The sequence below is a fragment of the Drosophila sechellia genome, chromosome 3L, assembly GCF_004382195.2.
Source record: "Drosophila sechellia strain sech25 chromosome 3L, ASM438219v1, whole genome shotgun sequence".
Lineage (NCBI taxonomy): Eukaryota > Metazoa > Arthropoda > Insecta > Diptera > Drosophilidae > Drosophila > Drosophila sechellia.
The window spans coordinates 1733637-1756061 of record NC_045951.1 but is presented as its reverse complement, the minus strand read 5'-3'; the positions used below and the strand labels follow the sequence as shown (position 1 = coordinate 1756061).

General features: G+C 48.7%; 5 protein-coding genes across 7 annotated transcripts; 4 read left to right on the top strand and 1 right to left on the bottom strand.

Annotated features, from left to right (window-relative positions):
- Positions 1–291: 291 nt before the first annotated feature.
- Positions 292–1943, top strand: LOC6610390 (uncharacterized protein At4g17910). Its single transcript, XM_032719923.1, has 2 exons — positions 292–1172; positions 1227–1943. Exons 1-2 carry the CDS (start codon positions 338–340, stop codon positions 1904–1906), a joined length of 1515 nt encoding a protein of 504 aa, XP_032575814.1. The 5' UTR covers positions 292–337; the 3' UTR covers positions 1907–1943.
- Positions 1944–2227: 284 nt separating this feature from the next.
- On the top strand, positions 2228–6688 carry LOC6610389 (WD repeat-containing protein 35). Its single transcript, XM_032719920.1, has 9 exons — positions 2228–2401; positions 2453–2564; positions 2757–3193; positions 3249–3423; positions 3476–4048; positions 4099–4202; positions 4265–4563; positions 4618–6318; positions 6387–6688. The coding sequence occupies exons 1-9, from the start codon at positions 2378–2380 to the stop codon at positions 6577–6579; spliced, it is 3618 nt and encodes a 1205-aa protein (XP_032575811.1). The 5' UTR covers positions 2228–2377; the 3' UTR covers positions 6580–6688.
- A 128-nt stretch (positions 6689–6816) lies between these two features.
- Positions 6817–22408, top strand: LOC6610385 (protein draper). 3 transcript variants are annotated; one of them, XM_002034931.2, is made up of 12 exons: positions 6817–7374; positions 13749–13982; positions 14041–14204; positions 14269–14394; positions 17735–17981; positions 18160–19199; positions 19697–19903; positions 19971–20471; positions 20542–20847; positions 20907–21053; positions 21143–21175; positions 21294–22408. In XM_002034931.2, exons 2-12 carry the CDS (start codon positions 13882–13884, stop codon positions 21548–21550), a joined length of 3129 nt encoding a protein of 1042 aa, XP_002034967.2. In that variant the 5' UTR covers positions 6817–7374; positions 13749–13881; the 3' UTR covers positions 21551–22408. The 3 variants fall into 3 exon arrangements, with proteins under 3 accessions (XP_002034967.2, XP_032575812.1, XP_032575813.1); XM_032719921.1 differs by lacking the exon at positions 21143–21175 and having other exon boundaries at positions 6818–7374; XM_032719922.1 differs by lacking the exons at positions 17735–17981; positions 18160–19199 and having other exon boundaries at positions 6820–7374; positions 19754–19903.
- LOC6610388 lies at positions 12337–13705 on the bottom strand. The gene has a single exon (XM_002034934.2). The coding sequence runs from the start codon at positions 13419–13421 to the stop codon at positions 12519–12521; it is 903 nt and encodes a 300-aa protein (XP_002034970.1). The 5' UTR covers positions 13422–13705; the 3' UTR covers positions 12337–12518.
- Positions 14401–17513, top strand: LOC6610386. Its single transcript, XM_002034932.2, has one exon. The coding sequence runs from the start codon at positions 14918–14920 to the stop codon at positions 17195–17197; it is 2280 nt and encodes a 759-aa protein (XP_002034968.1). The 5' UTR covers positions 14401–14917; the 3' UTR covers positions 17198–17513.
- Positions 22409–22425: the final 17 nt, after the last annotated feature.

Genomic DNA, 22425 nt, shown 5'->3' with positions numbered 1-22425 from the left:
CCCTGATCTTGAAGGGCTGTAGTAGTGACACAAGCTATCAAAATAGGAGATAATTGAGTGGACTTCCTTATCACTGCGCGGCCTATGCGGATATAGAACAAAATGCCTCGATTCATTGGCGAAATACTTCAGTTGCTATCAGCGACATTCAGATGTTTGAAGTTGAACGAATTTTGTTTTGAGTTTCGTGCTTTTTATTGGAGCTCCGAATCGATCGGCTATGACTATGCCTATCTCCCGGTTTCCGATAAGTGGCGACTATCAACGGGCAGATTAAGTTCCACCTTTATCAGGCCACCGACGATTGAGTCCTATTGGTATCCCGCCGCCAGTCGCCATGGACAGTCGAGCGGCAGCGGAACCCATTCCCGATGTGAGCCCGAGTCCATTTCCGAATCCGAGTGCGGTCAACCGAACCCTCGAGGAGCGCCTGGGTTTGGACCTAGTCCAAGTCTACGACTGGGACTGGTGGGGAACCCTGGTCCAGAGCGGCGAGTCCCTCCTGCTGATCCTGTCCACCTTGTGGTGCATACTGCTCGCGCGGGTGGTGTGCCATAAGCTGCGTCTTCATGGCTCTGCCGACCTCTGCTTTGCCATGGAGTTCATCCTGGTCATCCTGCCCTGCATTCTGCTCGTATCCGTGGCCGTGGACTACAGTGGCTACATAGGACTGATAATGCTCGGGGCCACCTTGTGGTTTCTGCGCACGAGCAGGGCTCTGGAACGGGCTCGCACCCGCGTTCAGTTCGACTTGGGTGGCAACAGACCCATGTGCTTGTCCATCCTGCGTGCGCTGACCCACTTAATCACCGCCGTCTGCATTTTGGCCATCGACTTTGGGAGTTTCTATAGGCCATACCGCAAGAGCAGGCAGTTCGGAGCCAAGCTCATGGACACCGGCATCGGTCTGTTTGTCTTCACCATGGCCATGGTGTCGCGGAGGACGCGTCACTGGTCTGATCTCCGCCGGAGTGTGCTCTACTCCGCCCTGCCGCTCATCCTGCTGGGACTGGCGCGCACGGTGTCCATTTTGACTCTGGGTTACGGGCAGGATGCCCATGAATACGGCCAGCATCTGAATGCCTTTTTCACCCTCGGCTTCACCAAGTTCCTGGGCGCTCTGGTCAGCATTCTGGCCCGCAAGGATCTTCATCTGCTGCCATTGGGATTCGGTACTAGGCCATGGATCTTCGTCCAAACTTCATACTAAACAGTTGCTCTTGCAGGTCTTTTGGTGATCCACCAGTTTGGCCTGAGTGTCCTTGGCATCTCCGACTATGTGATGAATGAGGATGTGGAGCGCTCCAGCTTCCTCAATGCAAATCGCGAAGGTCTGGTCTCCCTGCCAGGATTCGTTGGCCTATTCCTGCTGTCCATTTACGTCAACCGCTGGATGGTGGCGAAGAGTCTGCTGAGCTACTCCGAGTTTGTCAGGAAGCTGAGACGTCTCTTCTACCTAGTGCTTATCCTTTGGACCTCGTTCGTCATCAGTGCCTACGAAATTGGTATCTCCCGGGTGACCTGCAATCTGGGCTATGTCATATGGGTGCTGGCCATCGGAAGCACCACTTTGTGTGCCAGCTTCGGAGCCATAGACTTTGCGATCAACAGCGTCATGCCGTGGGATCCGAATCCTTCGGAGGATCAGGAGAAGGGCCTTCTATCGGGGGATGCTGTGGTCAAGAAAAGGGGCGGATCCGTGGTTCCGTTCACGATTAGCCAGGCTCTGAACAAAAATGGATTGACATTCTTCCTGGTGGCCAACGTTGTGACCGGCATGGTGAACATCTTTCTCAGGCCCGAGGATCGCACTCACTCCGAGTCCGTCATCATTCTGCTGGTCTACATGTTTCTGGCCACCAAGCTGGCTCACGAATTGCTGAAGAGGGGTATTCGACTAGCCTGATTTACCCCGCGTGCCCTGTGATTAACCTGAATTTAATGTAACTAACACAATTTATGTAGTATGTGTGTAGTATGTATGTTATCAGTTGTCATAAACTACAATGTTTAAGTTATAAGCGATCGCATTTAAGAAGCTTAACTTTTTGTATTTTAAGTAAACATAGTCTGTTCCTTTGACATAATTAAACATTATAATCTTCTTGGTAGAACTTCGACTTCGACTTTTTAAATGTGCCGCCCTCGATAACACACACAGGTGCATCGATAGCAACAGGTGGCAGCAGGTGCCTCACTGCCACTTGCCACCAATACCAATTGAACCACCTTTTGGGCCCAAAACAGGCTTGGGTTTTGGCCAGCTGACGAACCGAAGTTGGGATCACCATGGAAACCAACTAGTTTTGCTGCCACAGCAAATGCGGAAAAACATTGAAGATAACTGAAAGAATCCAAGTGCACTTGCAACTTCAAGATGTTCGTTTACCTCAGCAAAAAGGTAGGCTTCACTTAAGGTAACTACGCATGGTCTAAAAGATCTCTCCTCCAGATTGCCATTCCCAACAATGTGAAGCTCAACTGCATCGCGTGGAACAAGGAGGAGGGCTACATCGCAGTGGCCGGGACTGATGGACTGCTCAAGGTCCTGAAACTGGACCAGGGTGAGTGCCATGATCAGTGATAGAAATTAACCTGGGTAGGTCATCACAGGTCATCACTACCTTGTGCTTAATCGAACGAGTTGAATCTCAATTGGCCAGAACTCATTAAAGTTTACTATTTCCAAGTATCAAGATAAATATAAAGAAAGTTTACTATTTCCGATTTAATCATTACTTTATGCCCATCTCCAGCCACTCCCAATGGCCAGAGCAAAGGCGGGCTGGCCGCCGTTTCCAATCTGTCGATGAACCAGACCCTGGATGGCCACAAGGAGTCGGTGCGGGTGGTCACCTGGAACGATGCGCAGCAGAAGCTCACCTCCTCGGACACGGATGGGGTGATCATGGTGTGGATGCTGTACAAGGGATCCTGGTACGAGGAGATGACCAACGACAGGAAGAAGTCCACGGTGGCCAGCATGAGCTGGACGTCGGACGGATCGCGCATCTGCATCGTCTACGAGGATGGGGCGATTATAGTGGGCTCAGTGGATGGCAACCGCATCTTCGGCAAGGAGCTAAAGGGCACCCATTTGACCGGCGTGCAGTGGAGTCCGGACAATCGGCTCATCCTCTTTGCCTTGGCCAACGGGGAGTGTCATCTGTACGATAACCAAGGCAACTTTGCTGTAAGTTAGTACTTGATTATCCTTCATATTTACCCAATTTGGTTATGTACTCCAGATGAAGCTGCACATCCAGTGCGTGAACGTAAGTGGCGGCTCCTCCTCCAGGGGTCACCGCATAGCCAGCATCTGCTGGTTCAGTGGCAGGGTCGTACAGAGTCGAAAGCGTCCAGTTCTGGCCATTTGCTATGAGAACGGAAGGGTGCAGATCATGAGGAATGAAAATGACGACGGTAGGAGGTGATGCAAGCTGTAGGTACTCTTAACTAACCCACTTGGCCTTAGCTCCCGCAATCTTTGACACTGGCATGCGCAATGTGGACGCCAAGTGGAACCATGACGGCACTGTGCTGGCCATTTGTGGCACCACCTTGGACGCGGTGAGTCCGACATCGCAGCGCGACTCCAACCAGGTGCGCTTCTACTCGCCGCTGGGCAAGATCTACCGCACTCTGAAGGTGCCTGGCACCGACATCACCTCGCTCAGCTGGGAGGGCAAATCGCTGCGCATCGCCATGGCCGTGGACTCGTTCATCTACTTCGCCAACATCCGACCGGACTACATCTGGTGTTATTTCGAGAAGACCGTGGTGTTCCTGAACAGCGGCAGTGCAACCAGGGACTCGCCCATGAGCGTGATCACCTTCTGGAACACCGTCTCCAATCAGAGTTTCCTCAAGGAGGTGGAGCCCACCTTGTGCCTGGCGTCCAGCAGCGAGCATTGCGTCCTGGGCGTCGAGTGTGTCAGCAGCAACATCAAGGAGATTGCGCTGAGCACCCTGGAGAACCGCTGTAATCCTGCGGACGACAGGGTCTACCAGTTGCTCCTCTGCAATTCCATTGGCACCACCGTGGATTGTGAGTAGATCCACGGGGTTGATGTTCCGGACTAATCCCAGTTATTTTAGCCAAGTACACGGATATTAGACCCTGCTTTGTGGGCATCAACTCGAGCTATGTGGCCATAGCGTCCCAGGAGGAGATTCTAATCTGGCACTACCACACACCCAAGGTGGGCACTTTGAGACATCATCCTGGTTACCCATTGACTCACCCCCATTAATCTCCTTTCAGAGTGCCTCCACCCTGCACAACGTGAAGGCGCGCAAGGAGAAGCGGTTCCACATCGACGACACGCCCACGGGAGTGGAGATGGCCAAGGACCTGATGTTGAGCAGTAGCAGTGGCGATGGTCACTCCACGCAGCGGGGAATCAGTGATCCCATCTGTGCCCTGGCCCTCTCCGAGAAGCTGCTCCTTGTGGCCAGGGAATCCGGCGCTATCAACGAGTACAGCATAGCCAACGTGGCTCTGAGGAACCGCCACCTGATGAACTCCAAGGTCTACAAGATGGCTATCAACTGCAATTCCACGTGGGTACTCCACATAAGCCTTTGATACTAGTAATATTTATACTCCTCACTTAGACGAGCTGCTATAATCGACCACATGGGCGTGATGACCCTGCTCGACCTGGACGACAACAGGGAGACCCAATTGAACTTCAGTCGGGTGGAGCGCAAGGACGTTTGGGCCGTGAGCTGGGCCAAGGACAACCCACTGCTGCTGGCTCTGATGGAGAAAACGCGCATGTACATCTTCCGGGGCAATGATCCTGAGGAGCCCGTGTCTTGCTCCGGGTACATTTGCACCTTCGAGGACTTGGAGATCACCAGTGTCCTGCTGGACGACATCATCAGCGTGGGTGAGCTGCAGAATTCTTCGCATGTCATCCAGCTGAGGGTAAAGTCCCTGCGCGATACCGACGATCTGCTGGAGCACGTGGGACTGGAGGATGCTAAGCAGTTCATTGAGGACAACCCGCATCCGAGGCTCTGGCGACTGCTGGCGGAGTCTGCGTTGAAGAAACTGGAGCTGGAGACGGCGGAGAACGCCTTTGTGCGTTGTGCCCACTACCCGGGCATCAAGTTGGTCAAGAGACTGCGCGCCATACACTCCAAGGAGCTGCAGAGGGCGGAGATATCAGCTTTCTACAGCGAGTTCGAGGAGGCGGAGAAGCTCTACCTGGACGCAGATCGTCGCGATCTGGCCATAGATCTGCGCATGACCCTTTGCGATTGGTTCCGCGTGGTGCAGCTGTACAGAATGGGAGGATCGGGCGTGTCCGACCAGCAGATGGAGATCGCTTGGCGGGAGATTGGCCACCACTTCGCCAACCTGCGCTCCTGGGAGAGTGCCAGGGAATACTACGAGAAATCCCACTACCTGGAGGGCTACATGGAGGCTCTGTACCACTTGGAGCAGTTCGACGACTTGGAAAAGTGCGTGGAACGGCTACCGGAGAAGAGCCCGCTGCTACCCAAGCTAGCCGAGATGCTGGCCTCCGTGGGCATGTGCTCCGAGGCGGTTCAAGCCCATCTTCGATTCGGCGACCAGAAGGCCGCCGTTGCCACCTGCGTGAATCTTCGGCAGTGGGGCGAGGCTGTGGAGCTGGCCCAGAGGTTCCAACTGCCGCAGGTCCAAACGCTCATAGCCAAGCACGCGGCTCAGTTGCTCCAGGAGGGACGCCTCAAGGAAGCCATCGAGATGCAGAGGAATGCAGGACGCCATCTAGACGCAGCCCGCCTGCTTACTCAAATGGCTGAACGGGAGCAAGAGAAGCGGGCCCCGCTGCTGAGAATCAAGAAGCTGTACGTGCTGGCTGCTCTGCTGGCCGAGGAGCACCTCAAGGCTGTGGCCACGACGGAGATCGACTACGCCAGCGGCAGGAACACCCTACTGGACTCCATTGCCCTGGAGGATGCAGCCGCCATCGAGAGGATGTGGCACTGCGCCGAGGCCTACCACTTCATGCTCCTGGCCCAGAGGCAGCTCCGCTTCGGGATCGTCCACAGTGCGGTGGTCACTGCAGTGAGGCTGCGCGACTACGAGGACGTCCTGCCTCCGGAACACATCTACAGCCTGTTGGCTCTGGCCAGCTGTGCCGATCGGGCCTTCGGAACCTGCTCCAAGGCTTTCATGAAGTTGGAGCAACAGGCTCATCTTCCCGAGGCCACCCTTCAACGGTACGAGGAGTTGGCGGCGGGGATCTTCGCCAAGTACGATCCGGAGGACACCACTGGCGAGAAGGTGGATTGCTATTCCTGCGGAGTGCCAGTGCCTGATAGGTAAGTGAAGGGTCGTGCTCAGAAGCGGGATTATAATGATGATGCTCATGGATTACCGATCCTTTCAGCTCGCCCTCCTGCCCCGAGTGCAATGCTCGCTTCCCCGCGTGCATCTCCTCCGGGAAACCCATCACACAGCCGACGAACAACATCTGGATCTGCACCACCTGCCACCACTGCGCAGCTCCCACCGAGATCTCCAGGCACCGAACTTGCCCACTGTGCCACAGTTTGATCGTGTCCATGACGGTGGAGATCTGAAGTGAGCGGGGACTAGAGTTTAATTACTCCAGCTATTTTTCTTTCTGCTTATCCCAGTTGGTACAGGCGTCTATCCTCAGCTAATAAACAATGTAGTTTTAAGGTAGAATTCAAATTTATTTTCAAGTGAAAAGTGTTACCAGTGGGAAGAGTGGGAAAAGTGACTGTTCACAGTGGGTATTTCCTGGGGAGTGCGCTAGGGCCACACTACTACCTCCTCCAACACTAGCGAAGCGGTCACACTGGCGAGTGCAGCTAAGTAAGTCGGTTGTCCGCTCATGCTGAATTTAAAATAAATTAAATAAATTTCAGCTTCGTGCGGTGGTGTGCGTACGCAAATATAAAATAAAGAATTGTAATTGCGGTGCTTGCGAAAACGAAACGAGCTCCAATTGAGCGACGAAAATACTTAAGTGCATTAAAGAATTGCGTTGTTGTGCGTCGCGCCCGTTGTTTTTATTGTTGTCGTTGGTGGTGTGCACGAAAAATAATTGTTTTTATTCAAAGAGGTTGCATTTTATTTGCTAAATCAGCTCAGTTGCGAGTAGAGTGCCAAAATATAGAGTCGTGACAAAGAAAACAAGTTTTTGTGGTTGGTGAGAAAGTAAAAACAATAGCAAATATAGCTATATATGTGGTAACGCGCTGTAAGCATTTAAAAATACAAATCCTCTCGAGGTTTTAATGGCCAAAGTTTCGTAAACGTGTAAATTGAGTGGAATTCGATTGCGAGTGCATTCTTGCTTTGTTTTGAGTGAGAACCGAAAACCAGTTTACACCGTGCTTCTTGCCAAGGTAAGTTTTAACCCCAATCGTGTCAGTTTCACGTTAATTTTAGTCATTGTTATTGTGTTAAAAATAAGTGTTTTTTTTTCTGTTAAATGTGCAATTTCGCCTGGACTTACGAAAGTTCCAGTTAGCTGTGTCAGCTCTCTTTTCCTCCCACCTCTCTCCTTTCCCAGCGAGCGGTTTGTTTAGGCCGCAGTAGTGCACTTGTGTGCGTGTCAATTAGCGCTTTTATTGGGCGCACACCAAGAACAGTTAAACCTGTTCTGGTTTCTCTTTCGCACAATTTAATGGCCTTTCTTTGGCTTTGGTTTTGCGCTTTCGTCGACTTCTTCTTCTTAGTATCTCATGCATGTATCTTTATATCTGTCATGCGGGGCAATCGCAGCAAATTGGCAAAATTCTCTTTCATCGACCACCACCTCGTCCCCTGGAAACCCGTATCTTGTGGATTCTTTCCAGTTTCCAGATTGCTGCGGAAGCTTCCAGCTGTCAGAGCCGCAACAACAACAACGCAGACGGATCAAATGAAAACCCAGCCAGCATAAACTCACACACATCGAAATTGCCTAACTAACGCACACAGCTGCAGTTCCTTCCAGATGAGATCCACAGTGAAATACAGTCGAGCATCTGTAAAGCGTACGTTATGGGTTTTTTTTTTAAAGGAATTCAATGGTTTTCGAATGCATATGAATGCAAATGCATGTACATTCAATGTGTGTACAGTCTAATCATTTCGTATATTGCACACTTTTAAATGGATATTGTGCAATTTAAAGAGATATTGTATATCAAGTCGCAAAAAATTTTATTGCGTTTGATTCCTTATGAGTGCTGATTAAGCTATCAGTTCAGCGACATTTCCTTTTACTTTTGAATATGGGAATGCCCACAAATTAGGATTTAGAAACCTTTGTTGTTTTTTAAAGAATTCATTAAATATTTAGCATTTATATTTTTCACACAGATTCCTTAACCAAGCGATTTTCAGCTCAGCCTTATATTTCTGACACTGGCAATGGAACTTGATTTTTATTATCATACGTGATTTAATGAACAATGCCGCCTGCTTAGGACTTCGCTTCGAAATGCAATGCACAGCGAAAAGATCCCACGAGCCATTGCAAAATTAAAAGCTGAAACGGCACTCAGAGGTGCGCTCTCCCCACCCTCATATCATATCATATCATACCATACCATACATGTTACAATGTCTGTTCAGGTTTCTTTATGGAGCCGGGCTTTGTCGTCGCCATGATTACTCAGCTTTACTGATAATGCTGGGTGGAGTAGCAGGGAGTGACTGGGATGCAACCTCGTGGGGTTTTTTGTCCAATTGGGCGGTGGTTAGAGGGCAACCCATGAGTCGGGATGTTCGTTTTCCCCTTATGATTGCGACAGTCTCTGTTCTCTATCTTTTCGCTTTGGGTTTGCATTATCCAACATTTTCCTTTGCTTTCTCCGTATTGTTGCAAGTGCATTTCGCTTTTGCTGATGATTATGCATAATTCTTGCTCGTCTGTCTGCATTGCAATGTGTGGGTGCCTTTCCACTAGAATAATATACACATGTTTTCTTGGTTTTCAGCTGAAATCGGTTCTCTTCGCTGAATCAATCGAGAAAGCTTCTAGCTCTATCCGAATTCGGGCTAGAAATCCGAGCTTCGCCCGCTAATTGGCCAATTCCAACTGAGGTGTTGAGTGTGGGCTCACCTGTGAAATGAATACGAAACAGCTGAAGTCACTGGTTCTGCGGCTGACGTGGTTATACATTAATAGCCTCTTTGCTTGCATTAGACTGTTCACTGAATATTTTGATTCGCCTAGCATTTAAGTTGTTCACAAATGTAAGACCCTTGACCTCGTGCCAACTAATATTCTTTCAATAATAGCATTGTCTCGATTTCCTGATCCTGAACTTGCTTTCATACCAATTCAATTTCTTGCCATTGAAATCGTTTATTATTTCTACAATTGTTTATGCCAAATCTGCTTTGCCAAGGCGTTAAATTGCCAACTGAACGGAAAAATATGCGTTGCGATTATTGTAGATGTGGATTCAGTAAATTAGACTTTGATTTCGCTATCCAAAGTACAGCTCAAGTGGAGAGCTCCTCTTATGCAGAATAATTCTGTTTACATGGAGCGGGAAGCGGCAATCTTTGTTTAGCCTTTATCAAGTGCGCAGTACTTGAAGTTGAAGAATATCTGTCTCATTTTCCCCTTATGCTTATGATTATATTATAACCCAAGTCAAATCCAGATGTTTACATATGAATTTTGCAGTTTCAATTGAAAATACACCAAAATATATACACAATACAATACCTATTCTTAGCTCAGATTGATGTTAAATTGGAACGAAAATAGGCATAAAATATCATTCTAAATTGAATGAAATAGATGAATCCCATTGATTTTTGATCAACAAAGCTTTCTTCTTAGTCTGAAAGTATTCCGCAGCTTTTTGTTTGCACGATCCACTTGAGTGTAACTTCTTTCGATAGCTTTCATCGAAAATCAGGAAATTAGTCATATATAAGTACCTAAGTATACATTCCAAATACTTATAAGGGCACGTAGACAGACTGTCAGCGGAAATAGACTCGTAACATACTTCTAATCAATCCCCTAATACATGTGCTAACATTTTATGGTCCTCATTTGGAACTTCCTCAACTCTTCGCTGGCCCCTTCCGATTAAGAACCACAATGAGTGCGAATCATCGGGTTGTTTCTGCTTGTCCAATACTGGACGCAGATAATGCCGAGATATGATACTAAATTGCAGCAAATATGAGGTGTGCCACAAGTACACACATGTTGGGAAAGGGCGGAAATACAAACCTGCGATTTGAGCGGTAGATTGACCCGAAGTTCTGAGCAAAATCCGAGCCTTAGCCAGAGACTTTTGTGAATGAAATCCGAGTGACTCAGCATCAGAACAGATGCTGGGCATGCGGCATCGATGAATGGTGAATGGATTCGATACTCGATAAAACAAACTGTGCCGAACACGTTTTCCATTGAAAAATCTCGCGCACTCGCCGATTATACAACTAACAGATCCGTATAGTTTATAGACTATAGTCTAGCATTGTTTAACCTAAGGTGACTCATCCACGACATATTCATTTAGCTCATTAAAACAGCAATCAGGCGTGTAAACAAATAAGTAAATTGCGAATGTAAACTCGTTGTCTCGTGCAAGTTCGCATTTTAATATGATTTACATATGCGGAAGGGAAGATACGAGTTTATTTGCTCCTTAAGTGGCAAAATGAAACTTAATGGCAATGGGTTAGAGTAACACTCTAGTTTATGATTAATATTTTTGATTCCAAAGGTTTATACTTTTTTTAAAAACGTGGACTCTGCTAATCGCTATTTAGCATTCAAACTACAAAGTGAATTAGTCCAGATTGTTTGGTTCGCACGATTTCGTTGTGAATATGTACGATGTTACGGGATGATTTGGTATTATTCTATTAGTCTTTGTCCATGACCGGATTATGCACCTTCCGTTCCGTGGATTTGTTTATACATATATAGAGAGGCTAAATTAGTCACCTACAACAGAACAAATATCAGTGATCCTAATCGCTGTTGGGTTGGAGGGGAAATGCCTGCGGCGTTCTTATCATCCGCCCTTATCACTTGTAATCTCTTGAGCAAAGTCGAGGGGTTGCCAAGTGGTTATCTCTGTCTACTTAAATTTATATTGCCCCAGATGTTTATTATCGTTTCAGTGTTGGCTATCTTTAGGATTGTAGTATGTATCTAAAAGGACGAACACATTCACGATTTGCTCTAAAACTTTTCGTTTCAAACAATTTCTCGTCTAAAATTTATTTGGCGCCGTTGGCAGTTCATCACGCGATTTCTGGCTAATGGCGACCTTGGCAAATACCACTTTCCGATGAGTTAGGGGAGCACCTGCCGTGCGATTAAGTGAATCAGATTTCTCGCTGGCAAGAAATGAAGCCAGCAATTATCTTTGCAATATAAATACAGATTGTAGATCACGACAATCGCCCAAATAATTGTAGGTACTTTCCAACTGACCAGACATGGCTGGCCCGTGCTTCATGTCAGTTCCACATAACCAAGTACCGAAAGAAACAGCTCTCTTTTGTCCGCGATTGTCATAGATAATTTCGTATATTATTGTGAACTTAATGTTTAATATTAAAAGTGGATCTTTATTTCCTGAAAAACCGTGCTGGCATTAATTGCAAATGGTTCGGCATGGGTAATTTTACAGATAGCGATCCACGTTTATGCAATCCATTCTTGATGGGTCACTGGTAATTGTAAACCACGCTCGGACATTACTTGGCCCAGTTCACACGTAGACTTGACATAATTTATGACAAGTTCTCAATATCTCTTAGCCCCATGTTGGGTTGAAATTCGAGAAATCCCAGAGGTGACCTCTATACACTTGTAAAGTAGGCCCTGGGGCACTGAATGGAAACTGGAGGAGGTTCTCCTGGGTTTTCCCGAGTCACTGAGCGCTTTTCATGTGCCGTGGAACGCAGATGTGACTGTCGGTGGCCAGTGAATCATATAATATACTACAAATGGGGCTTTTTGCTGGCGGGATGCAATTGAAAGTGAAATTACAGAGAGCATGAACAACAAAGGCCCACAATCTGTGGTTCTGCCCCATGAGCGGCGGAAATGTTTTCGTTTTGATTTGTTCACATCCATATTTATCGTGCAGAATAAATGGCAGAAATAATACACACAATAAATGGGTTTGATGAGTGGCGAACAAGTGGCCAGCGAGCGGATAAAGCTGTAAACAAATCGATCAGATCACACATAAGCAGATGGGCAAATATTTAACACCTTTGAGCGGATTGCAATCTTCCAGAATGAAAACAAGATTCGAAATGGGGAATGATGCAATAATGCTATACGGAATGTAAACCCAAGCCTGAATCCATGAAAACACAAATGTTTCTTTGTTGCTGCAACACAAAATATAGTTAAAATGCAGGTGGTTTCTTCTTCCTGTGTCTTGTGTTATTTTTGTGGAATGCGCTGCTTTAGTGTCATTGTGTGAAAAGTCTGTCTAATACTTGGGGCGAAGGAGCTTCTGGGTGCTGCTCCTCTCTGCTCCAGCCTTTTCCCTCCACTTATGGTCTAAAATACGCGCCGGTTGAGATGACGGACACCCCTTGCCAACGCGGTCCTCATGGAAAAGACGAAGGATATGGCGAAGCCCACAAGGCTGAGAAGGAATAGCCAGGGCGTCACCAGCACCACGATGAGAAAGAGAAAGGTGTCGTTGCCCTTGGCAATGGCCAGCCGCCAAAGCATCTGGCGCAGGTAGCTGCGCGACTGGTACTTGGTGCGTCCCAGGCGATAGCGAATGTCGCCGCAGAGCCATCCAAGTCGCGCGACCTGGCGGGAACACACAACCACCACCAGGGCGATCAGATGCAGCAGCAACAGAAGATGCTTGGCGATAGTCGACTGTCCACAGCGCTTGATTATCACCTCCAGGCGTTGGCGACGCTGCTCCGGCAGAGTGGACGTTACGTAGTTGATGGCACCGCGCCAGCGGGATACTGGGAATTTTGCACTCGTCTGCTGACTGCATAGGTCGCTCTCGGAGTCGGTTTCGGAAAGTGCGGCTAGACGAGGTGCTTCATGCTCCTGCCATTGTGTCTGAGGGGGTGAGGGGGTGTTCTTTAGCTTCGACAGTGAAGACATCGAAAGGTCGCCCTCGTAGTGTCCATAGTAACTGGAAATGGGTGGCACTGGGAATCGTTGGCCACGTCCCACTCCGGCTCCGCTCAAGATTTGCTGGGCCATCGCGGGAAGAGGTGACGGCATCCTGGGTAGCCCAGCCCCATCGACCAGAGAGCGCTGGCGGCTAATGGAGCGCATCATCGGTTTGGCGGGTATCTTGCCCAGAAAGGGCATCCCGTTGAGACCCTCGGAGAACCCAGCGGCGTCGCCGAACTGTGGTGCATTGAAGTTGAAGGCACTGGCTCCGAATCCTCCCGGGCCTCCATTAAAGGGTGAACGTTGCTTGTGCATCCTCTCCTGCTGCGCTCTTGTTTTACACTATAATCGGATTCCTGGCACCTCTAGGGATATAGTTTCCCAGATACTTATTGAGCAGCTTTCAATTTCTGGCTGTGTTGGAAATTTTCTACATTTAGACTGGACTACCCTGGACAGGTGGCTACGACCCATTGGATCCGACGGGAAATACTATGGGTGTTTCCTAACAATTAAATCTAGCCCTTTTCAGAAATACGTATTTATTAATCTATATGCCTTTTTATATGTATATTTGTAGTATATAAAATCATACGGAGAAAGCCTGATTTAGTGAAACTCATTCTCTCTTTGTTCTTGCAGTTGAATTCGGTTTAATCGCGGCTTGAGTCATCCTTTAGTTAATACTGACTGTTATTATCAGTTCAATGTGATCCGCCAGTGAAGCTGCATCAGTACGAGTAACTCATTCCAGGACCTGGAATTCACTGCCACCATGTTGCGGGTAATCCTCATGGCCTGCCTGGCCCAGCTGGTACTGGCTCAGGCGGATCTTAAAGATCTGGATGGACCCAATATTTGCAAAAGAAGAGAACTGTAAGCTTATCCCCTGTCACGACAAATGAACTAAATTAATGGATACTTTTGCCTTTAGGTATAACGTAGACGTTGTCTACACAGAACTGCAATCGTTCCAGGAACGGGGCTCCACCTGGTGCGTCACATTCCCGCCGAGGTGCTCCACCTATCGCATTAAACACCGAGTGGTCAACAAAACCAAGACGATTGCGAAGAACCGTATTGTGAGGGACTGTTGTGGTGAGTTGGGAATTTCTGGATGTTTGACTGTACTTTACATATTACCACTTTTAACCGCTTTTAGATGGCTACATCGCAAGCGCAGGAGAATGCGTGCCGCATTGTTCGGAACCCTGCCAGCACGGTAGATGCATCTCCCCGGAGAAGTGCAAGTGCGATCATGGTTACGGAGGACCCGCCTGCGATATAAGTTCGTTGATCCCTTAAGCTAATCGTAATTTGTCCCTAATGAATCGCCTTGGGTGTTCCAAGGGTTCGGCTTATCCCAGAAATAGGGGTTTTGAATTTTGAAACTTCAAGTTCATAATATTCCCGGATTTCCTGCGATGAGCCGAGCCCCGTAGATAAGAGCTTGTGTAATCACTTAAGCAGCTTTGAAGCTCTGTAGTTTTAAATGCCCTTGCAAAGATTAGAAATTTTCTGCAGGCAGAACTGATCTTCCGCTCGAGTGTAGATTTTATTATTTAAAGTACGTTCAGACTTTTGAACAGCGCAAAGCTGATAAGTAGAAACCGAATCTAATATATCATGAAAATTTTGATACCTCCTTAGTAGATTCTCAGACCGAAAAAAGAAACCCAACTTAAGCCAGAAGAAAATAATCTTCCAATATGACAACACATTAAAGTCAAACAAAAAGCATACAAACAAAAAAATAGGAAAAATAAAAAATACCATAAAAAGCTTACACCACACACATCTTGGAACGTAGGATGGAGGATGAGGACTCAGATTACCTGCCGCTGCCGAACACCAATAACTTGAGTATTCCGAATGATCCGGTCATGCTGGCCGTGTACCAGCTTTACAAGCCGCCCCTGACCGCCAATCGGAATTTACTCTCGGAGCGTAATCGGGAAATCTTCGCAGAGGCGTTTAACGATGCCGACCAAGTGCCCACTTTGGCGGATCTGTGCGTCCGACAGATGGCTAAACGTGGAAATGCCAACGTGCCCGACGAAGTGCTCCAAGATCCGCGAAAGATGCGCGTCCACTACGATTCACTCGATGTGGATCTGCCCCTGCGCGAGTGCTACTGCGTAGAGGATGCGAGCTACTGGCAGCGTGTGGTCTTAGCTAAGAGTTCCGAGACATGCCTTGCACTGAAGGGGTTGCAGGATTATGACTGGCGCGGCAAGGGACTGAGCCTGAAGTACATGGAGCTGGTGGAGGCCTGTCCGGCCGCCCTTTGGCCAGAGAAAGAGATGACCGAACTAGCCGTGCTGATAAAGGATCATGTTCGCTTCATGGACATTCGGCACCTGCAGCCGCTGTCGGAGTATGCCTTCCGGAAAACAAAACGTGAGGAAGACGACTCGGAGCCGGAAATATCCTCCGAGGAGTCCGGTGGCATAGAAATCTCCAGTGATGAGCCAATGACACCCGAAGACGGTGATGAGGAGGGGGAGGAAGAAGAGGAGGGGGCGGGTTCCTTCGCCTCTGAACAGAATAGGGCTATTGGATTCAATACAAAATTTACGCTGAATGCTTCCGACGATGAAGATGACTCCGGCAACGAGCGCCGCAAGCGTCGACATGAACGGAACGTTGCCCGCCAACGATTGCGGGATCTAAAGGCGGCCAGGGAGGCGGAGCACGAGGAGCGCAGGCGACGTCGGTCCGAGATGCGGAAGCCCAAGGAACCAGAGCCGCGAAAGAAAAAGAAGCGAACGCAGCGAATAAAAGGCACCTTCGATATCCGCGTGGAGCCGGAACCGGACGATGGCGATGACAAGGTTTTGGACAAACGCAACAAGCAAAGATATCTGACGCATCTACAACAGTTAAAATATCCGGAGGAGGACTGCGTCCACATCGATCTTAGCTTTGTGCGCCACTTTGTCAACCTGGTATCGTTGAACCTGGAGTTTCTGGGTCCGGCTTTGGGTAGGAAGTACCACAAGCGGAACGTGCTCTTTTCGATCAAGGACATGGTTCGCCTGGCTAGAGGTTTAGTGGCACTGCAGCAGCTGCAGATCTTCCGGCTTCGAAACAGCAGACTTAATAGCTTTAAGCTATACACCGTGTGCCGGGCTCTGCGCGTATTGCCTTTGCTGGAGGTGGTGGACTTTGGGTACAACCAGATGACGGACGACTGTGGCCCGGAGCTGGGAATTCTTCTGGAGCGGCCGCAAATGCTAAGGTCCCTGGAGCTGGAGTACAACCGACTGGACACGCGAGCCATGTCGGCTATCGGAGAGGCACTGCAGCGATCGAACCTCACCAGACTGGAGTATCTAGGATTGGCCCACAACAAGTTGAGCGGCGACTCCCTGTCCATCTTGTGCAACGGCATCAAGGGCACCGAGCACGTGGAGGAGCTTAATGTGTCCGGCATCGAGGCGAATCCTCGGACAATTGTGGACCAACTAGGCGATCTTCTGCGTCATCACGATCCATTACGTCGGCTAATAATGGTGGCCATTCCTTTAGGCCCGAAGATGGGCACAAGACTTATATGTGCCCTCACCGCCAACATGAAGGTTACTCATTTTGACTGTCGCGACTGCGACTTGGACGAGCAAGAGGAGTTCGAGGCGAACGTGGCAGTCAGGCGAAACATCTTCTTGGGCGGAAACGGCTTTGTCACCGATACTCAGCGCTTCCCCAGCATTGCCGACGTTTTGGAGTTTGCCAAGACGCTGAAGCATCCGATGGTGCAGAAGGTAGAGAACGACATGGCGAAGAAGGAGGAGTGCTTGCCGTTCTGTCCGACCCCATCGCCAAGTGTCCAAAGCCTGGCGGCGCAGTCGCTGGTAACGGAGGAGTCGGAGTACGATATTTGGCAGATGCTTGGCATCACAAAGAAAGTGACCAAGGTCGCATCTCCGGTCGAAGAGCTAGTAAAAAAAGTCAGTTCAGTGTCGGTGATCAAGGAACCTTTTGTCTACAAGCCCAACGAATTCAACATAGACGAGTTCCGAGCTCACGTTTTTCTGCCGGGGACGAGCAACAGGCACTCCTACTTCATGAAAGAGAGGCGAATGGATTAATAATTAATCATCAAAATTGAATGTTTTTACGATCAGCAAAAAGAAAATGATAAATTTTTCTGAAAACCATATGCTATGCTAGTCGAAATAATATTTAAAAAACCAGATTATTATTAAGGTTTATATATAGTTTATAGCCTTTGCAAGGGCACTCTATCTTTGGACTACCAAAGATCTGCACGTAGTGTCTCTAGCTGTATTTCTGCTATATGTTATATGTTGCTTTGTAGCTTTTGTTTGTTTTTTGTTTAATGCCATCTTGACCCGAAATCTAACCCAACCACCCACAACCTACACTCCACTGTCTCACACACCCATGCAGTTCCCTCCGGCTCAGTTATCCAGGTGCAAGCAGGCTTTCGGTCACTAATTCCAACCACCAAAACGGGAGCTTCCGGGGGCGGAACTTCTTCCGGCTCCAGGGTTTCCCGTGGCTAGCAAGCAAAAGGCAAAAGCAAGAAAAGAGCAACTAACTGTCGAACCCGTACCTTGTGATCCGTAACCGCAGCTAACCAAGTTTGTGTCACTCTTCGGTAGATTGCCCACCCGGCTGGTATGGCCGGAACTGCTCGATGCAGTGCGACTGCCTGAACAACGCGGTATGTGAGCCCTTTTCAGGCGACTGCGAGTGCGCCAAGGGCTACACCGGAGCACGCTGCGCGGACACCTGTCCAGAGGGCTTCTTCGGGGCCAACTGCTTGGAGAAGTGCCGATGCGAGAACGGCGGCAAGTGTCACCACGTGTCCGGCGAATGCCAGTGTGCGCCCGGTTTCACGGGTCCCCTGTAAGTGAACGGAGGGGCGTCTTTGGCGGCACAAGCTTCTGGCCGAGGATTGGGATTAAAATGAATCGTAGAATGCAATCAATATTTTTCGTGGCTGTGATCTAAGGCCGTTGCATCCTACGTTTCATTTTGCTCCTGCTCCAACGCAAAACCCATACTAATACTCCGCTCCAACTAGATGCGATATGCGATGTCCGGACGGAAAGCATGGCGCCCAGTGCCAGCAGGACTGTCCCTGCCAGAACGACGGAAAGTGCCAGCCGGAGACCGGGGCCTGCATGTGCAATCCGGGCTGGACGGGCGACGTGTGTGCGAACAAGTGTCCGGTGGGCAGCTACGGCCCGGGATGCCAAGAGAGCTGCGAGTGCTACAAGGGAGCGCCCTGCCACCACATCACCGGCAAGTGCGAGTGTCCGCCCGGATATCGCGGGGAACGCTGCTTCGACGAGTGTCAGCTGAACACGTACGGATTCAACTGCAGCATGACCTGCGACTGCGCGAACGATGCCATGTGCGATCGGGCCAACGGAACGTGCATCTGCAATCCCGGCTGGACGGGTTCCAAGTGCGCCGAGCGGATCTGCGAGGCGGACAAGTACGGTCTGGACTGTAACCGCACCTGCGAGTGCGACATGGAGCACACGGATCTGTGTCACCCTGAGACGGGGAAGTGCCAGTGCAGCATCGGATGGAGCAGTGCTCAGTGCACCAGACCCTGCACCTTCCTGCGCTACGGCCCGAATTGCGAGCTGACCTGCAACTGCAAGAACGGAGCCAAGTGCTCGCCGGTCAATGGTACGTGCCTGTGTGCGCCGGGCTGGCGCGGACCCACCTGTGAGGAGAGCTGCGAGCCGGGCACCTTTGGTCAGGACTGCGCCCTGCGCTGCGACTGCCAGAACGGAGCGAAGTGCGAGCCGGAGACGGGCCAGTGCTTGTGCACGGCCGGATGGAAGAACATCAAGTGCGACCGGCCGTGTGATCTGAACCACTTCGGACAGGACTGCGCCAAGGTGTGCGACTGCCACAACAACGCCGCCTGCAATCCGCAGAACGGAAGCTGCACCTGTGCCGCCGGCTGGACGGGCGAGCGGTGCGAACGGAAGTGCGATACCGGCAAATTCGGACACGACTGCGCCCAGAAGTGCCAGTGCGACTTCAACAATAGCCTGGCCTGCGACGCCACCAATGGAAGATGCGTGTGCAAGCAGGATTGGGGAGGTACTAGCGGGATTTCTATATACCTCATTGAATTCACCTCATCAAGTTCACAGATCACTGTTGTCATTAGCGAGATTTATAGGTTTCTCCGATTTAAAATCATACAAAAATCAGTGATTCAATTCAGTTCAATTAGAGAATGGTATTCTTATTCTTGAATATTTAAAAAAAAATTGTAGAGCTTGCATGATTTTCTTCTAACAGTAATTAAGTAACCCCTTAAAATTTGTTGCCTTTTTAAAGCAAACTGTTGATATAAACTTTACACTTCATATTAAATATTTAATAGAAAACTCTACCTATAACACCTTAATCAGTACCATCTTGTTCCCTTATTAGTGCGCACTGAACTCATTACTTTCATTTTTGCATCTATCGCACCTATTTTGCATGGCCACGTTTCATTTCCTTAATTTAATTTGCTTTTCTGGTTCTGCACCTTTGTGTTCCTGGTTTTTGTTGTCTTTGTCTGATGCCCAACGATCGAACCACCCAAGGCGTTCATTGCGAGACCAACTGTCGGAGCGGTTACTATGGTGAAAATTGTGATAAAGTTTGCAGATGCCTGAATAACTCCTCCTGCGATCCCGATTCCGGTAACTGCATCTGCTCACCCGGTTGGACTGGTGCCGACTGCGCGGAACCCTGCCCACCTGGATTCTACGGCATGGAATGCAAGGAACGCTGCCCGGAGATCCTTCATGGTAAGCTTTATTAGATAAGAATACAAGGCCAAAGCAAAACACACCCAAATACTCACATATTTTTCAGGCAACAAGAGCTGCGATCACATCACAGGTGAAATTCTCTGCCGCACGGGTTACATAGGACTCACCTGCGAGCACCCATGTCCTGCCGGACTATACGGACCCGGCTGCAAGCTCAAGTGCAACTGCGAGCACGGCGGCGAGTGCAACCACGTTACCGGCCAGTGCCAGTGCCTGCCAGGGTGGACAGGTGCCAACTGCAACGAGTCCTGTCCCACAGACACCTACGGACAAGGATGCGCCCAGCGCTGCCGCTGCGTGCACCACAAGGTTTGCCGCAAGGCCGACGGTATGTGCATCTGCGAGACCGGCTGGTCGGGCACACGGTGCGATGAGGTCTGTCCGGAGGGATTCTACGGCGAGCACTGCATGAATACCTGCGCGTGTCCGTCGGCCAATTTCCAGTGCCATGCGGCCCACGGTTGTGTGTGCAGGAGTGGCTACACCGGCGATAACTGCGACGAGCTAATCGCCTCCCAACGTGTTGCAGACCAAAGCGAAAATTGTAAGATAAATCATTGATATGGATATATTCCGCAACATTACTAACTCATTTCATCCATTTTGAATTGCAGCGAGCCGGGCAAGTGTAGCTCTGACCTTAGTCCTGATGACCCTGTTTGCGTGCATAATCTTCGCAGTGTTCATTTACTACCGCCGACGGGTGTCCAACCTAAAAACCGAGATCGCCCATGTACACTACACCCATGATACGAATCCCCCGAGCTGGCCGCCCAACCACAATTTCGACAATCCCGTGTACGGCATGCAGGCGGACACGCGTCTCCTGCCCAACAATATGCGTTCCAAGATGAACAACTTTGACCAGAGGAGCACGATGAGCACGGACTACGGCGATGACTGCAATGCCAGTGGCAGGGGTAAGATGTTTAGAGCACAATATTTTGTGTCAGTGCCTCATAGTACATTGCCTCCACAGTGGGTAGCTATTCGATCAACTACAACCACGACCTGATAACGAAGAACCTGAACGCGGACCAGACCAATCCGATTGTGTACAACGAATCCCTCAAGGAGGAGCATGTCTACGACGAGATCAAGCACAAGGAGGGCTACAAGGATCCCGGTATGTCATTAGACTTTTACACAGGCAGGCTTAGTAACTTCACAATTAACTATGTACTCCACATTTGCACACATTACGGCATGAATCAGTGAAAATATATAGCAAGATTTTGTTTCCTGAGGGTAAGCCAGTGTTAAAGAACCATTCCGTGTAGTGCTCTGTTCGTCCTCACTCATGTCCAGTGTTTATAAGACCAATTTAAGGTAACAACAATCTAATTGTCTGAATTCTATACGCTAGATGAATACGATCACCTGGACTACTCACGACCCAGCACCTCGCAGAAGCCGCACTACCACCGCATGAACGACGCCATGCTCAACATCAACCAAGACGAGGAGAAACCCAGCAACGTGAAGAACATGACTGTGCTTCTGAACAAACCGCTGCCGCCTACGGAACCGGAGCCACAGCACGAGTGCTTCGACAACACGAATACCAACCTGGACAACGTATCGACGGCGTCGCCAAGTTCCAGTCCGGAATTTCGCAAGTAGGCCGCCGGAACAGTCATTTCACCCGCTGGTTAGATTTTAAGCCATGATATTTTAATATGTCTATGTATGTAGGGTAAGAATTGCCCAACTGTGTACGTAACGACTTTAGCTTAAGTTGTTTCTTAGAACTTCTGTTCATGCTGTTATGTATTTCTGTGTAGGGTAGCATTTGTCTTGCATTCGATATGTAATTGTCTTTTTGTATTCTCGCTCAGCAAAGCCATGTCAGCTCAACCAATTGTAAATTATTATTTAGGGGCCCTTTACAACCCAGAAACGGTCCTCACTTTTGTAAATGTCTCCTTCATTCGACCCAAATTGTACTGACATTTATGCTCATATAGGCGACTAACTCCCTAAGTGAAATCATATTAAATTAAGTACCTACAACACCTCTTCCTGGTAAAAGTGCAGAGTGCCTGTGAGGCAAACTCGGATCGGAGGTTGCAATAATTTTAAATCGAACCCATGCATAGATTGAAATCAATAGATTAAGTATATGGTATTTATATTTCTAATAAGAAACTTATTTTTAGAGTGCATAAACAATACATTTATAGAGATCACATTAGGCATTGATAGACTATTTAAAATGCCGTAAAATATCGTAAAATTAATTGTTATCCAAATTTAATGCTGATGCTTTGTAAGAAGGAAACATTTGGCCAAAATTGTATAAAACTCATATTAGATTCTAGATCAAATTTTAAAAAGTAGTTCAAATATTGGAACATTATGATTGTGTCAACTTTAACCCATATAACTTTACCCTGAACTGCGTTATGTTATCTTCATATACACACATTTGATCTTGAGAGAAACGAGGATAATAAAGAGGATAATACAAATATGTAAAAATATGCACTTGCTTTTCT